A 17,816-nucleotide genomic window follows, 5' to 3' on the forward strand; every position below is an offset into this window, starting at 1 on the left:
CCCAGAGGCAAGTACAGAATAAGTCTCTCTGATATTTGTGAAAATTAAGCCACTTCCCTATGTTCTTTGTTGGGAATTTGATAAAATTATATAGGGGAGAAGGGAGAGACAGACAGAGAGATAGAGACAGAGAGATGAAAACAGAGAGATAGTAATATTTAGTTAATTAAAAGTTTAAATATTTGGGTAATTCCTTCAAGGCAAACATTACTTTTAAAATCAGAGACTATAAATGCTTTAAAATTTTTAATGTAGCTTTTATTCTCATATTCTGGTACACCCTGCACATAAAATAAAGTCTAATGATGTAATTATAGCCAAAAAAATCTTCATGTGTCAGAAGTGAGATTTGTGGTATGAATCTCAAGTTCCTGATAACAACCAATGGCATTTCAATAGCTGTAGTGAGTCTTCTATAGCCAGTATCAATAAAATGAGTTCTTTAGCAACACAAGAATCTATAGCATAATTCAGTGAATGGGCACCATCTTCCTATCTCTAACGTTCACACAGAATTAATCTGGGCTTGAGGGTACAGCTCAGGGCTAGGGCCTTTGACTGCATTAGAATTACTCTGGAGAAGATAACAACTTTTTAACTAATCCAAGTAGTTAACATTTAGACCAAAAACATAGAACTAGTCCCTTCTGCATCCTAGTAGATTCCAGTGTATGTAAGCACCATGCAGACCTGTCTGAGCATTTTGCCACAGTGACAGATTCTGTGGGTGTCCATTCACACAATGAAACTTGACATTAGCATAAAGTGGCACTAACACTGTTCCTTCCAGGAGTCTACCGGTAGATTGTTCCTGTGTCTTCCATTAATAGATTTCAGCTCTATCACTATTTCATTACACAGTCTTGAAAATAAGTTAGTTTTCTCTTCTGCAATTGATTCCTGTGCCTATAAAGTGAGATCAGCCTTATGGGTCCCCTGGGTTCTCTGCAGTGTCTTCAAGAGGTTCCTTATGAAGAGCTGACCCCACAGCTTCCTGCCACCATCCATTCAGCTCCTATAATTACCCTGGTTCTCATCAAGTGAATTCAGCAAACAGCCCTCACTCTTGTTATGATTAAATAGAATTTCAGATTTCACCCATGCATTCACTATTATTGACGTACCAGAAAGAGCTGACTGAAGACAAAAGCTTTGCGTCTGATCATTATCTGCATTTTTAGCTCAGTCTTCAGTTTAACAGGTAAAACTGGAGTAAAGTTGAAACAGATAAATAGCTACATAGGACCCAGGTAGTTTTTAACCTTCACTATATGTTGGCATATCATAAAGCCATTTTGTAACAAAATTCAGCTTAAAGTATGGATCCTGTTTTCCTACTTACTATAAAATCAATAAAGTAACAGTCATTCAGAGGAAAGTAGGGCACCACAACTGCTCTTTCACTCTTAGCAAACTATAAATAAGTTTGATTCCGATCACAGGGAAGAAAGAGCAGTGAAGGAACAGAGAACTCTTGATTTGAGTCACAAAGATCAAAAGGAGGAAATTATAATTCTCAGGGCTGCTACAGCAGAAGAGATAAAAAATGAACAAAAGAAAAGTATCCAATAAATCGAAGTAATGATTATTATTAATCATCATAAGTAGGAGTTGCCACAGGAGGGTTAAAGCACAGGATTTATGATCAGAGAGAATGGCTCTACTGAGTGCTGGGCCAGGGAATAATGGATAGTGTTATAAAGAAATCAGCACCAGAGCCCTTTCGAATCAAACAATAGTAGCTAATTGTGGGTCTTGAGTGAGATGGAATAGAGGGTGGTGAGCAAAATTCCAAAGTAAGAGGAAATGGCATCTTGTTGAAGGTTCAAAAAAAAGATCATCTCTTCTCTACTTCCCAAGTCCTTCTAGAAGGCAAACAAGGTAAATACTTGATCTCTACACCTGACTGCTCATTTATATTCAAAGTACACACACATTTTTGTTAGTAGACCTGAAATTTACTGGTTAAGTGACCTTGCTAAGACACTAAATTCTTAGCATCTCATTAGGCATACACTATTTCATTAGAGTTTGTTTTACAGAATCACAGTTCTACCCTCAAAGTAAAAGAAGACTTAACATGCTCAGGTGCTATGCAAACAGCCATTATTTCTTGTGTTATAATGTGAAGAAAAACTGGGGATGTTTTGCAGAGAAACACAGGTAATACATAAAGACCACATGACTTTCCTAAATTCTGGACTTCACTATAGAAATAAAACAATGAAATCAAATTGATATTGAATTATGGTATTACAAAGGACAAATGGGAATGGGATAAACGAATCTGAGAATAAATATCTAAGTAATTATGACCTCTCTTACCTAGTCTCCCCTCAGGAGCCCCCTAGCTTAGTCTTATTAGGCTGACAACCATGAGGTGAGTCCTCATGTCCCCTTCATTTGGTCTCTTTCCTATAAAATTTATTCCACCCAGTTGCTAAAATAGATCCCCTTCTACCGAATGCCCCTCTGCTCCACACACTTCAATCCTGAGGATCTAACCTAGCTCTTAGCAGCTAATCCCTGTATGCTATTCCCTAGCTGACTGATAAATTGATTTAAGTGGCTCTCCACGCTTATATCTATACACATAAAGAGGGACATTGTCAGGGTTAGTGACATAATCTGTTTGGCCCTATGCTCAGTTTAAGCTGCCACAAGTGTCTCATATCTACATTGCATCTGGCTGCTCTTTGTGTTTGGAGAAGTATTTCCGGCAGAGCTCCACATTTTCCTCTTTGATATACTCATGTTTCACATACCTACAGGAATGGTCATTCCATGAATTTTATCAGCCCAGCCTGCATAATATCGCAGGGTTTTGATGACTCCCTGCAGATCGATGTAAAAAGCTTGCAGGAATGGCTTGCCACCATTTAGAGATTCCATGGTCTGTAGGAAAAGAAACAGAGAAGAGTTAAGTCCTCAGAACTTTGCAGTAATACACTGTAGTGAGTCTAATTCTACAGAAGAAGAAACAAAGAATAGAGAGAACAGGGCTAGCCATGACTGGTGATGCACACTTGTTCAACTCTGCTTTCCCAAACAGGAAGGTGTCCCGTCCTAACAGACTTGCTTGAGTTACTAGTAAAAGACCACAATGGACATACACGTGCTGTTCTTGTGCCTGTGTTTTCCTTGTCCACTGTCCAGATATATAAACACAACGCTTCTTTAATTGATGATAAAGAAATGCTCTGCTTGTCAAACCACCTTCAGTTATATTAATGGTCAGAGTGGAAGAAGGAACTTTCTGAGAGTGCACTAGTAATTTGAATCCACAAAGAGAAGCAGGGATGTCGGTTTTGTATGCATTCAATGTGGATATAAAATGTTCTACACAGCTGCCAAGACCCCTGCTGAGAAGTGAAATATTCATGGTGCATAGCGAGCTTATTTATTACCACCAAATAAACAAGATCTCCTCTGGGGAAGCCCAGACTTTTAACAATTTAAAGACTGGTTTTTGTAAACATTTATGTTAACAACCATTATCTATTAAGAGTAAAGTATCTGGTCCATTTATAAAAATAGCAATAATAAACAGCTTTACATTATAAACATTATTTTAATGACATGTTCCTAAATTGATTAAGTCTGTTTCAAAAACAATGATCACTGGAACAATGAAGTAGACTGCTTTCACCTGAGACATACTAGGCTGTTAGAAGTTTAACAATGAAATAAACAAAATGGATATTTATAATGTAATGTTTCTCTGTAACAGGATATTATATAACATGTACTGGTATAAAACTGTTTGATTACTGACAACACTAAACCTGAAATATTTTCCATTTAATGAAGTTAAATAACACTATTACTGACAGCACAGTTCCCCTCCTTATTCCACAAAACAAAGCTCATTTTTAACTGCTACTTATCACTCTACACTGGCTCACTTTATAAAGGTCAATAATTTCCCAGTCCTTCTAAGACCATTTATATGTTCACAAATTAGACAATGCATTCTCTAATGTAGTTAGCTAACAAAGAGCCAAGGTCTACAAAACACAGAGAAAAGAAGTGGAGCCCATAACCAATTGAAGACCATCCAAGAATGGATCCCTGACATACACTGCCTATATGCCTAAGCGGTTCTTAATTTCAGAAAGTCTTCATTCTCAAGAAACTAGCTATTTAGAAACTATTTCTTTTTACTTGAAGTGTGTGGCGTGTGTGAGGGGGTATGAGCACATGAAGAAAGATGCCTGTGGAGGCTAGAGGTCTGCTTCCCTGGAGTTGGAATTTCAGGGAGTTATGAGCTTACCTATCTGGGTTCTGGAGTCAAACTCAGGTCCTCTGGAAGAGCAGTACTTACTATTAACTGCTAAGCAAACATTTCAGCCCTCAAAGTAACTTTTATTTTAAAAAAAACAACAGCAGAAACAACCAATAGCACCAGATCAGAAGACAATCCTGTGTGTGCTGGGAGTGTGTGATAGTTCTAGCGAGACGAAGTGGCACTCTCTCTCCTAATTCTAGGAAGTGGTAGAACAAATGGAGTAGAATGCACGAGGCTCCACATCCTTCTTTTCCTATTTGATTTACAAAAAAAAAAAAAAAAAAAAAAAAAAAAAAAAAAAAGCCGCTTGGCATTTGTCTTTTGCAAACAGCCTGGAGGTTCTGTTCTTGATGCTTTTGTTTTGCTTGTCAAGTGGATGTGTTTTGCTTTGCTTGTGGGAGGTGTGAGGAAATGAGAAGGAAGATCCTTAGCAGTGATGCAATGCTATGGCTTTTTCCCTTCAAACTGCCACGAAGAGCTCCCCAAAGATCTCTCATATTTCATATACATACTACACACTTCATTTACTCCCCTACCCGACAACACTTCACATTCCAGTTGAGTGGTCATTTTAGAGTAGAAACATAGCTGCTTTCTTAGTCTACTTACTGCGAGAACTGCCCTGTCCCGTTCCACCAAGTCTGCAAGCTTGTCCAACAGACGTCCTCTCTCAGAAGCATCCATCCTTCTCCACACTGAACCAAGAGAGAAGGCCAGGCGGGCTGCCTGCACTGCCTTGTCTATATCCACCTGTGAATTAAAGAAGAGGCTCAATTAAGAGAAACACTCAATACAGAAAAAATACCTGCTGTCATCAAAGAAGCGATGCTTGCACCTAAGTGTAGCATCTAGAACACATGTCCGTTGTTTTGCTGTTACTGGTGGTTATTCCACAGGGAATCTTCAAAGCAACACTTACCTTGTCTGCTTCTTGAACTTCACACACTTGTTCTCCTGTGGCTGGATTGCAGACAGGGAACACTCTCCCACTCTCTGAGTTCTGCCATTCATTGTTAATAAAGATCTACAGAACGACACAACAAAATGGGATATGAGATATGGGAGATCAGAAGCCCGTCAATGGTTCAGCAGTATGGAGGCATCATAGCAATACCAGTTCTATACACCTATTGGTACAGACATATAGAATCTGGTGTTGAAAGACATTCAAAACAGTGCCAAGTCCAGCCTCACTCCTAATGCAGGAGTATCTTCGCATATCAGTTGCTTCATCCAAAGATAAAGTAAGAATCTTAACTTCAGTGAACATCTGACCAATTAAAGTGTCCATCCACCAATAAACAAAGAAAGACAGAGCATCTTGTATATGATCCCACACCAAGGTTAACAGTATTGGTAGTTCAATTTCTGGTCATTATCTATGGGGTAAAACCCTGGGTTAAAGAGATAATCACTAAAACTTTCAAATCAGTTTCTCTGTTGCAAGACTTAGGGAATATTTAAGGAACCTGAATATGTTTGGAAAAATCATTTCCCTAATTATAGTCAGCTCTTGAATTAAGAATTAATTGTGTTACCTAGTAAAACTACCGAGTTAAACAAGTCATAAGCCACACATGTTAGCAAAACCAAAGAGTTTCTAGAACTTTCAAGCTAAGATTTTTAGGCATGGTTTTCTTACATTTGAAAGGATTTTAGCACCACGCTCTAACCAACTGAGCTAACCGGCCGATTGAAAGGATTTTAAAGAGCCCGTCAAGGTGTCCCATTCCTTAGTTTTTCAAATAACAACTCTGTTACCGGATTCAAGTTTAGTTTTTAAATTTTCTTGTGAAGTATATTTCTAAGATTGCATGACTTCATTTCTTGGAAGTTTTCTAAAGATCAAATAGAAAATTACTTCAAAATATTTTACATTTGTTTATTTTCGTGCCTATGCATTTGGGGATATATGGGTGCCCACTGTGGTACGTGTGTGGAGATCAGAGGACAACCTATGGGGGTCTGTGGTCTCTTTCCACTATGTAGGTTCTAGGGATCAAACTCAGATAGTCAGGCTTGGCAGATAATGCCTTTACTCACTAGAAAAAAAAATTACTTATATTTCAATAGAATAAAACTAACTTTCTTCCTATTGGCACTTCTAGATCCATTCATCACTTTAAAAATATTTAACAAATTTATAAGAGGAATTTAAAGTCATCTCCCTTTCCCTGGATCTTGAAACACTGTACTAGTTCATTACTTTAGGATTGATTTTAATACCATTCACCAAAGAGTTCCAGTTAAGGCTTTAAAAACAAAAATAAAGAAGCAGTGACATCATGGGGTTGTATAGAAATGAGTAAGTCACCATGAGCGTACTACCCTTCAGTTTTCTAGTTACACTGACTACAGTCAGATATTTCAAGAAGCTAGAAAACACTTCAGAGGCATCACCTTAGTCATATTTTTTTTTGAGATTTTATTGAACACAGTTAAGAATTCAGAATTAAATTTCTTTATCAAGGGATAGAGGGAAATGAACAGAGAAAGATACTTCACAATTGTAAGACAGAAAGTGGAGGCACAGACACGGGCACACTTTGTATTTCAGTGATGATTTAAGGGGCTATCTAGTGAAAACTTTAACTAGGAGTCTTTAATATAGAGGATCTGGGCAAAGATTTAACACTAGTTTTTCAAATTCTTTTGATCTGAAATAATTTTAAAAGAAAAATATTGAACAGTTACAAGTCCTTGATTAGTGCCTTCTTTTACTATATAATTTCAAAACAAATATTCTGAATGAAGAAATAAATGGCACAACACCTTCCTTTTTCTAAAGCATCCTTTAAATGTGGATTTGTGGAAAATAAAATAAGTCTAACTTAAAATATGGATCCATGTTACCAAAAATGCTTAATTTAAGGTTTCCATGTTATTTCAACTTAAAGTCTTGTTAAAAGTAGGAAATTCTGTTTTATGGTGTGATGGATTTCAGGGTGGATGTAAGGAAAGCTGTGGACTTTCCCACTTCAGAGGGCTTTCAAAATAGAAAAGATATATGACTCCCTGTCTATCACTTAATTTCTTTGTAAATGTACAAGCATTCGCTTTTTGGTTTTTTTGAGACAGGTTTTCTCTGTGTAGTTCTGGCTGTCCTGGAACTCACTCTGTAGACCAGGCTGGCCTCGAACTCAGAGATCTGCCTGCTTCTGCCTCCCAAATGCTGGGATTAAAGGTGTGTGCCACTACTGCCTGGCTAAGCATTCACTTTTAACATAATTCTGTGATGTAAGTGAAGGCAGAAGAAACAGATGGCCCATAAAATAAGGAACATGCCCTGTTCAGGTTCCTAAGAGGATGGGACAAATTAACTCGTGAACGCTAACTTTTTTTTCATGGTTGTGAGAAGCTGTCTCATTGATGTTTTATGGGTTGTTGTTGGTATTAGTAGACATACTGGATGTCTACTAAAGTTACTAGAATGGAATGTCTGTTAGGAGGTGACATGAATCACTGTCTAACATTTTTTACAGATAAGATTAGAAAGACCTCTACACCAAGATAAAATCTCAAACATACTGAAAAGGGAAGACTTTATTTGGGAAACAGATTTTTATTATATTCTGTTGTACTTTATACAAAAGGATATGTATAACAAAAACACAAGTTAAGATCTATCCTACTGGAACAGTATGAACCCACCACTCAAGCACTAGACTGTTAGCAGTATCACCAAAACTATGTAAGTGCTTCTTTCTGGTCCTGCCTCCAGCTGGGCCTCCACTGTTACTAGGAATAGCCACTGGCTGGCTTTTTCATTCATTTATTCTAATGCTTCTTCTTTCTGCCTCTTGTCCTGACATACTAATTATTAGAGGCAGCTCTCTACTTGTGACTCTCATCCTGATCTTGTGTAATAGTTGTTCGGTCATCTTCATAGTCAACATTTATCTGTTCATCCTGTGATAATTGAGATGTCTGTTTCAACCTCCCATGATGATTAGTTGTATCAAAAAAAAAAAAACTTGGCAAAATCTTTTGTCTCAAGACAAAACACCCCTCAACAAAATAGGGGCTGAGAAAATGTCCTCAACTTAATAAAGAACATTTATATAAAATGTAGAACCATCAGTATATTTAATGGTGAAACTAGATAGTTTCATTTTTTTTTTTTTTTTTTTTTTTTTTTTTTGGTTTTTCGAGACAGGGTTTCTCTGTGGCTTTGGAGCCTGTCCTGGAACTAGCTCTGTAGACCAGGCTGGTCTCGAACTCACAGAGATCCGCCAGCCTCTGCCTCCCGAGTGCTGGGATTAAAGGAGTGCGCCACCATCGCCCGGCAAGTTTCATTTTTAAATTTAATTTAATTAATTTTTAAAAAAGAAAAACTATCTTTTTTCATTTTACATACAAATCCCAGTTCCCAACCCCTCCCCCGTCCCATTCCCTCCATCTATCCCCCACCCCACCCCACCCACTCCTCAGAAAGGGTAAAGCACATTGCTTTGGGGTAAGGTCCAAGGCCCTCCCTACTATATCTAGGCTGAGAAAAATATCCATCCAAAGAGAATAGGTTCCCAAAAACCCAGTATAAGCAGTAGGAACAAATCCTGGTGCCACTGCCAGTGGCCCTGCAGTCTGCCCCAGCCATACAACTGTCACCCACATTCAGAGGGACTAGTTTGAACCTATAATGTTTCCTTCCCTGTTTGGCTGTAGTTGGTGAGCTCCCATTAACTCCCATAAACTGTTTCAGTGGGTGAACCCATCATGGTCTTGTCATCTTTGCTCATATTCTCACTCCTCCCACTCTTCAGCTGGATTTTGGGAGCTCAGCCCAGGGCTCTGCTACAGGTCTCTGCCTCTGTTTCTATCAGTTGCTGGATGAAGGTTCTATGGTGACATTTAAGATATTCATCAATCTCCCTACAGGGTAAGGCCAGTTCGGGAACCCTCTCCTCTATTGTTTAGGATCTTGGCTAGGCTGGTGGAAATGCAAACTTGTACAACCACTCTGGAAATCAGTATGGTGGTTTCTCAGAAAATTGGGAATCAACCTACCTCAGGACCTAGCAATACCACTCTTGGACACACACCCAAAAGATGCTCAATCATACTACAAGGACATTTGTTCAACTATGTTCATAACATTATTTGTAATACCCAGAACCTGGAAACAACCTAGATGCCACTCAAAAAGAATGGATAAAGAAAATGTGGTACATTTACACACTGGAGTACTACTCATTGGAAAAAGAAAACCACAATGACATCTTGAAACTTGCATGCAAATGCATGGAACTAGAAAAAACCATCCTGAGTGAGGTAACCCAGACCCGGGAAGATGAACATGGTATTTACTCACTCAGAAGTGGATACTAGCTGCAAAGCAAAGGATAATGAGCCTATAGTTCTTGATCCTAGAGAAGCTAAGTAACAAAGTGACCCCTAAGAAAAACATTCATAGATCCACCTGGAAAGGAAAGATAGATAAAATTGCCTGACAAAATTGGGAGCATGGGCGTGGGGGAAGATGGGAAAGTAGAAGGAGAAGAGGATTGAGAAGAGAACTTGAGGGAATGGGATAGTCAAGACAGAGGAAGGACAGAGATGAGAGCAAGGAAAGAGATATTTTGATTGAGGCAGCCATTATTGAAATAGCAAGAAACCTGGCATTAGAGACACTTTCATTTTTAGCATTGAAAAAAAAAAGATGAGATGTTCCCTAATGTTATTCATTTGTAATGAATTTGTCAGTGTAGCCCTTGGCTCCATTACCTTTATCTATAAATATTAAGTTATTTTATTTGCTTTTCTCTTTTGTCACACTGTCTTATTAATAAGATCTTTTTAATAAGTTGTCTTGAAGTTGGATAATGCTAGCCTTCCAACTTGTCCTCTTTGAATAGTTAACTATCCTGGGTCTGCCGCTTTTCCACATCCACCTTTGAATCTGTTCGCTGACAGCTACAAAGTGCTTTACTAAAACTTTTGTTATCTCATTGAATCTACAGATCAAGTTTGAAGTGTCATTCCAATGTACCAAGTCTTCCTATCCATGCACTCTTCCTCCATTTGTTTAGATCTCATTTGATTTGCTAAATCAAAAGCTAAACTGTGGCTTATAAAGAATATATTCTCACAAAGATACTGAAGACAGTCTCTTTCACCCCTGCTCCCTCATTGATACTGTGTGTTCTTAATGTTAATTTCCATTGGCTTGTTTCTAGTATGAAGGTGTTCCTGCAACTTTCTTGCTGGTCTTAGGAAGCTTCATGTTTGGACTGAGGAGAACTCTAGAGATTCTACAATAATTATTTCATTTCTTCCTTCCCAGTCCATTCTATTCGATTAAGTTTGCTAATATTTTGTTGAATGCTTTGCAGCCATGCTCATAAGGGTCCGCTTTGTGGTTCTCTTTTCTTATAAAGTCTTTATATAGTTTTGGTATTTGGATAATGATAGCCCCATAAAATAAATTAATGTTCCCCTCATTATACTTTATGGAATAGAATGTGAAGAATTTATATGTTTGATACAAGTCACCAGTGGTAACATCTGGATTTGATGCTTTTAAGTTTATTAATTACCAGTTAAATTTCTTGAATACATTTAGGCTTATTTAAATTTATTTTTCCTTGTTTAAGTTTTGACTGAGTGTGAATTTAAAAGAATTTGTTCGTTTCACTTAAATTATGTGGTTCCATGGTTGTTCATAATACATTTAAATTATCTTTTCACTGTCCATGGGCATAGTAGCTTCTTTTTTCATTCCTAAAACAGTAATTTGGAATTAATCATTTTGGCTGTTTGGTACTCTTATTTGTTTTATTTATTTATTTTTTAAGAAACAGCCTCTGATTTTATCATTTAAAAAAATTTTAGTTCATTTCTGCTATAATTTTTAAAAATCTTCTTCTGTTTATTCTAGACTTACATAGTTCTTCATTCTGTTTTCCTAAAACAGAAGCTTAGATTTTTTAGTATATGCATTCAATATCATTTTGATGTTTTATTTTTATTTAGTTCAAAATGTTTTCACTTTCTCTTGAGATTGTTTTCATTGGCAGTGGTGTAGTTTAGAAATACATTGTTTAACCTCCAAGTATTGCAAGAGGGTGGACTGTCTAGCTATCTTTCTGTCCTAGTTCAACACCCCTGTGGTCTGAAAGTATATTTGTCTTATTTCTACTGTTTGGAATTTGTTAAATGGTGTCTATAGTCCTGGATGTGGTCCATCTTGCCGGCTGTCCTCTGAGCATCCTGCTGTGCTGAGTGGAGTTTATTTTACTGTTCCTAGAACTAGCACCAGCATTTGCCACTAGAGAAAAACCTACATTTTGTATTTTCTTTTAGCTCTCTATTCATTCTCGGAGCATTGTTCTTTTCATTATTAAAAGTTACAGCTGTAAGGATATCTGCTCTTAGTATTTCTCTTTCATGCTATAATATTTCATATTATAATAAAGCAGAGGTTGGAAAAATGTCTTTAGAAATGATAGTTTATTCGTGTAGAAATTCCTAAGAAATTCACAAAAATAAGATTAGAAATTTAACAAAGTCTTAGGACATAAGACCAATATAGAAATCAAAAATCACTGGAAATTGAAATTTAAATATATACACTTATAATGTGCATATATGCATATATACATATTTGTCCACGATCTAGTTGCATTATGACAAAAAGAATCTTAAAGGACATCATTTCCTTCACTGATGAAATAAAAATCTTGTGTAACTTAACTGCTTCCAGCAGCAACTACTAACCTCTTAAAATACAGAAACTTAAAAATACTTGCTTAAAGAAACATCTGAAAAGGGAAGAGCTATGTATCATGTTTACAATGCAATACCTCATAAGAGCAAGGGACCTGCACAGCTCTCTCTAACATCCTTCCCTGTGAAATAAATTGGCAATCATAAATGGAACAATTTGGAACTAAATGGGGGGGGGAATAATTAAGCAGAGATTTTGTTTTATAGAAAGAGAAAAGCCTGTGTTTATTAAAGGGCTATTCTAAATCTGGAATCGTCTGTAAGTACTACTGAAAACTCACAGAAGACATGTCCTCTGCTGTTCTGGGACTTATAATAATATTTCACAGACTAGATTACTTTCAGGAAAGTTAAATGATGTAAGACAGTCTGTGATTTACTGCCAAGATGGACAGCAGAGATAAGAATTCCAAATGTTCTCTACAGAGAGGGGAGGACTGGTGGGATAGTGTGGCTGAAATGTTAGAAGGATACTCCAGGAAAGAAGAACTGAGGAGGGAGGATGACCTGGGGTAGGGCACAGGAGGTGGAAGGCAGAAACTCTATCCCTAATAAAATGATTCTGCTGGCATGGCAGCCCCTCTTGGTTGACTGCGGTTCCTTTCTGAGGACCATCTGACATCCTGGCTCAAGTGTGACAGAGAAGAAAGAAAGCTAAGTTTAGCTTCACTCCCCATTGTCAAGGCTCTGGCCATCCGGAAAGTTTGCAGGATTGGGCTTCCTCTGGCTCCTTAGCACCAGCCCCTACCTCAACATTATCCTCAGGGTAGGAAGTGAACATTCAGGGAAGACAGGCCCAGAAATCATGGAAATCCATAAAAACAATAGTGAGTAAATCCAAAAACACATAAAAAGCAGCCAGAGTCATAGAAAATAGGAAGTCATGCCAGCGGAGAAACATTTTTCAGTGTTACCAGCTAATCCCACATTTACAAAGACCAAAGATAAAACTGGGTGAAAATGCCATGGGAAGATGTTCACAATGATACAATGATACATACATAGTCACTAAAACAGTGCTAAAAAAGTATGTTTAAAATAAAGTTCTTTTAAAGTATAAGAAGCCTCAAAGAAATCTCAGAGATCTGATGTTTTAAATAGATAGAGAAGAAATTCCTAGCTTAAAGGCAAGGAAACGGGGAGGGAGAAACGACGTTCGAGCAATAAATGACTAGAGGAAACATCCAAGGATGAGAGCTGAGGGAACAGAGGGAGAGAGAGAGCATGAAGACAAAGAGAAACCTCCACCTCCCAGGAGAACTCAATGGAAGACCCGCCATTCTGAGTTACTCTGACTTAATAACGAGCTCTTTTTCTTTTCTCAGCATGGAAATATGCTAGAAAAAGCAAGATCATTCAGCAAACAGAAAGTCTGGGATATGAAAACAGGCAAACAAAAGTTGACAGCCATATACAATGATTATGCTACGAGAACTCTTAATTCACTGTAGGCTTGAGTCATGCTCTTGGCTCGGGCAGCCTCTACATTTTGCTAATACTACCCCCAGCAGAGGAGGAACTGCAGGAGTGTGCTGATGTTTGGTAGTGTCATACTGATATTCGTAAGTTTGTGTCCTTGGTCTGTAAGAGTCTAAGAAGCTCTGCAAAGAAATAGAAAAGTAAAGACCTGTAGCTAGACCCTGGACATCAGCAGTCTTAGGATGTATGTAGGCAACATACCCAAAGGACTTGGGAGGGGTCAATGGGGCTCAGGATATGCTTTCTTCTTTATAATACCTAACAAATCTCTATTTGCATTGGTATCAGTGCCTTCCTGTATGTGTTTGCTTGTCTGTTAACCTCAAATTTTCCCTGTATGGTTTCTTCTTTTTCTTTTCCATAAATCTGAACACAGCTTAACTCAGGACTGTGCCTCTTAGACATGGGCTTCTACAGTCTCTTTTCATTAGCACCCTCCTTCCTTCCCGCCTTCTCTTTGTTTCTTATCTCTTTCTCCAGTATTTGTTGAGAGTCTCCTATCTTCTAGACACTGTGCTCACTAGGGTCTCCTAGATTTGTTTTCCTTCTTCTCTAGGCCAAGTGCATTATGTCTCTCAGTCTAAACAGATCTGTCTGTCTCTGGCATATGATCCCATCAATAAGAGGGCCAAAGAGGGTCCTGACTCACCATTCCAACAGACAAAGACCAGGGCTTCCATATCCATATCACATCATGTGCAAATAGTTTTTAAGAGGGAATAAATGACTCCTGAGACCAAATCACTTGTAGAAAGCAGGCGTGGGTAAAGCAATCCCAATTCTGTACAATCTACTGTCCCATAATTCCTAACTATGCTACTGGCATCTTAAAGCAACCATTAAGTAGGTGGCCTTGATAGAAGCGTGGTGAAGGACAGCATCTGAGACTCTGTTGGAACATGGCATCAAAGCCAGGCACACACACCGGTGTCAGTTGTAGCACAGCCCCAAACTGGAAGAAACCAGGCTTGCCATCGTGTTGCAGGAGAAGGCAATGGGAACTGCTACTGGTCCTGGTTAATGTTCATTTCTTCCTGTTCCACTTTCTATAAACAAGGTAATGCCTATACAAGCTCATTACTGTAAACTGAGCACATTTAAATTGGTAGTAAAACCAGAGTATTTACTCTAGTGCGTGTATAAAGTGCCTCGTCCAAGGTTTTGGAAATGTTTCAAGTTTTGAAACCAAGCAGCTGGCAGCTTTACAAGCCAAACCTTACACTGAAATCCCTCACTCTGGAAAGTCTTTTGGTGTCCCGTGTCAGGTAGTACCATTCAGCAGACATTCATCTCCTCCCGCCCCTTGGATTCTTTTGCCATAAATTTGCATTCACGGGGCTCTTATAACTCTTCCAGCACTATGGGCTCCAATGGCTGTTGATTAAATGTATGTATCCTGTGCATTCAATCTGACTTTCATTATGGTCACTTCGTAAAACCGCCATGGGCCGGACAAGCGATGACACATAGCAAGAATCTGGAATCCCTGCAAAGTCTCAGATGAGATCTTTTTTTTCTCTTTCTCCCTCTTTATTAATAGTGACCATTCTGTGGCCTAGCTCTAAATCAGCCAATGTATTTGACAGCAAATGTTCCTATCTATGGATTATATATAACCCGTCCTAAACACCAGATGAAAAAGGGATAACCCCAAGAAAGGAAGGGCTTGCTTCCATGTAAATCATGTTACAAATTGGACAACACCCAGAGAGTTCATTGTTCGCCCTCAATTGTGAAGACCATTCCCATTTACTATTCCCCTGGAATGGATGTTAATTAAGGCCGACCAAGACCATAAATCACCCTGAGAGTTTTACAATGTAATCCAGCATTAAGCATATGTATTTAAATAAAAAGTAACTTATTAACCACTAGTGCTTTTCTAGAAGTTGCTGAGGCCATTTCTTTATAATAGAGGCATGTCACTTTTCATTTTTGAGGAGAGGAAATGAAAGAAGTATTATCTTCTTAAAAGGGTAATAGGACAGTTAAGGAATTCATGACACTTTATTAGGAGGAAAAGAAGAACTGAAAAGAATGAGGAAACGAAGAAAGCAAAAAGGTTAGAGGAGACAGTTGACACCTATTTCTTATCTACTTTATCATTACTTCTTCATTTGGTCTCAAGCATTTACTATGCATCTATTCTAGCGAGGTAATTTGTGTGCTTCACTGAAATCCAAGCAGAGCAAGTACACCTGCCTGACAGAAGGCAACAGGCACTCGAGGATTTGGGCTTTGTCAAAGAAGACCAGCCCTGCTCTTAACATTAAGTGTTCAATGCTGTGGCTGGGGAGACCAGCCTAACTGTGGCTTTAGTAATACAATGTTTAGCAATACTTAGAAGTATTCATTAATTATCCCCTATGCATCTAGGCAGATGCTTACACAATGATATATCCATGTGTGTGCATGTTCATGTATACAGACATATGTGTGTGCACAGTGACTATGTGATCATTGAGGCCGGCAGACTCCTTTCTCCGGCATCCTCCACATTTTTTTTTTTTTTTTGCAGTCAGGGTCTTTTACTGTACTAGAGTTTACCAAGAAGGGTTGATTTGCTGGCCAGTAAGCGCTAGGGATCCACCTGTTCCTGCATCTCCAATGCTGGGATTATAAATTCATACCACCATGCTTAGCTTTATTTTATATGGGTTCTGGGGATCAACTCACATCCCTATGTTTGCAAATCCAGCACTTTATTAGATGAACTATTTCCACAACCCCAACCAAAATGATGTGTTTTATATTCAAATTGTATACAATAATATCAGAGAGGTAATTTGTGTGCTTCACTGAAATCCAAGCAGAGCAAGTACACCTGCCTGACAGAAGGCAACGGGCACTCAAGGATTTGGGCTTTGTCAAAGAAAACCTTTCTTTTTGAGCCCACAATTTCAGAGGCAGGACTTCTAAGGCTCATGTTTTCAGGAACTGGGCTAAGAATCTAGATGCATGGTTCTGATGACACTTTGCAGCGCAAAGCAACCTGCAGAGACATAAATAATAGTCTAGGGAAGTTCTTTGTTTTAACCCAGAGTATATGGATAATAGCAATCCAGAAAAATAATCCAGAGCCGTTAGTATGATTAGTTACCCACAATGTACTAAGAACTTTCACTATTTCATTTGATTTATATAACAAATCTGTGATGTAGACACTGTTTTACTTTCCCATAGAATAAACTATGGTTGTGTTACAAACCCAAACTCATGCCACAAATAACTCACATAATAGAAACTTGAATGTAGGTCTACTGGGCAAAAGTTTTTCCATTCTACTCAGCATTCCTGGGTTTCCTCCTTTTCTCTGCCAAGCTGACAGCCTAAAAAGATCTATGTTCTGTCCAGTCCAAGGCAGTAGGAAATAGTATAACTAGGGAACTCACTGTAAAATCAAACATAAAAACTGGTTATCAAGGGACTAATGAAATCTAACATTGACTCACATGGTTCTAGACACTTGTGATAGGTTGACAGTTTAATACTCAGGACTGTCACAGGAATGAGTTCTTTCTGTTCTACAGACGAGGAAGCTGAAGCTCAGGAATAAAGAACCTGCAAGCAGCCAGGAATGCAATAGATATGGAGTCTAAAACATCAGCAACCAGACACCTTCCCTCAGTATGAGTGTTGTACTGGAAACAGGGCATGCATGGACTGAGTGGCACTGTACTACCCTAAGCAAGTTAACCTCTGTGTTTCTTCTTTGATCTGGCATAGTCTATCCTTCTAGACTTCATCCATGCCTAATCCAGAGCACTGATGTAGAATACTGCCATTTCACTATGAACTCCCAGACATCATATTTTCCATCAAGTACATGTCCATACTTAAATACAGATGGGAAGGGGTGCCTCTGGGAACAACCAGCAATTGTGTTAATGGCAGATAGAGCCCTAAATTCTGTAGTCCTAAGTTCCTCCACAAATTCATTCAACCGCTCATCAAAACAGCATAATGCAGGTGGCTTACAAACAACAGAGAAAAAGTTCTCTCAGCTCTGATAGCTAGATCAAGGTTCAGCATCTAGTGAGGAACCACGTTCTGGTTCACAGCTGACACCTTCCTCTTCATACTCTCACAGCAGGATAGAAGTGTGAGGTTTCTTTTATAAGGACATAGTCCACTCATGGGAAACTCTGTTTAATCACTTTTCAAAGATTTCATCTTGGTAATAGGATTGCAACATAAAAAACCGGGGAGCCATATAGACATTCAGACAGTATAGCTCTCTTGGTCCTCCCAAATTCCATATTAAAACTACAGCAATTCTTAAACAAAACAAACTTTTATGAGCCAGAATATTTTAATATGCTGT

The 17,816-nt window shown here is 38.4% G+C and overlaps 1 protein-coding gene across 1 annotated transcript in view; it reads right to left on the bottom strand.

Annotated features, from left to right (window-relative positions):
- Window positions 1–17,816, bottom strand: part of Aldh1a2 (aldehyde dehydrogenase 1 family member A2) — a 75,506-nt gene that overhangs the window by 33,695 nt on the left and 23,995 nt on the right. Inside the window, exons 2-4 of the mRNA XM_041679623.1 lie at window positions 5,208–5,312; window positions 4,898–5,038; window positions 2,766–2,895 (exon numbers count right to left, since the gene is read on the bottom strand). Of these exons, the coding sequence (XP_041535557.1) occupies window positions 2,766–2,895; window positions 4,898–5,038; window positions 5,208–5,312 (376 nt within the window). The remainder of the gene's footprint in view (window positions 1–2,765; window positions 2,896–4,897; window positions 5,039–5,207; window positions 5,313–17,816) is intronic.

This window comes from Microtus oregoni, unplaced genomic scaffold, assembly GCF_018167655.1.
Source record: "Microtus oregoni isolate MIOR12 unplaced genomic scaffold, Mior012 000032F_ref0000030, whole genome shotgun sequence".
Taxonomy (NCBI): Eukaryota; Metazoa; Chordata; class Mammalia; order Rodentia; family Cricetidae; genus Microtus; species Microtus oregoni.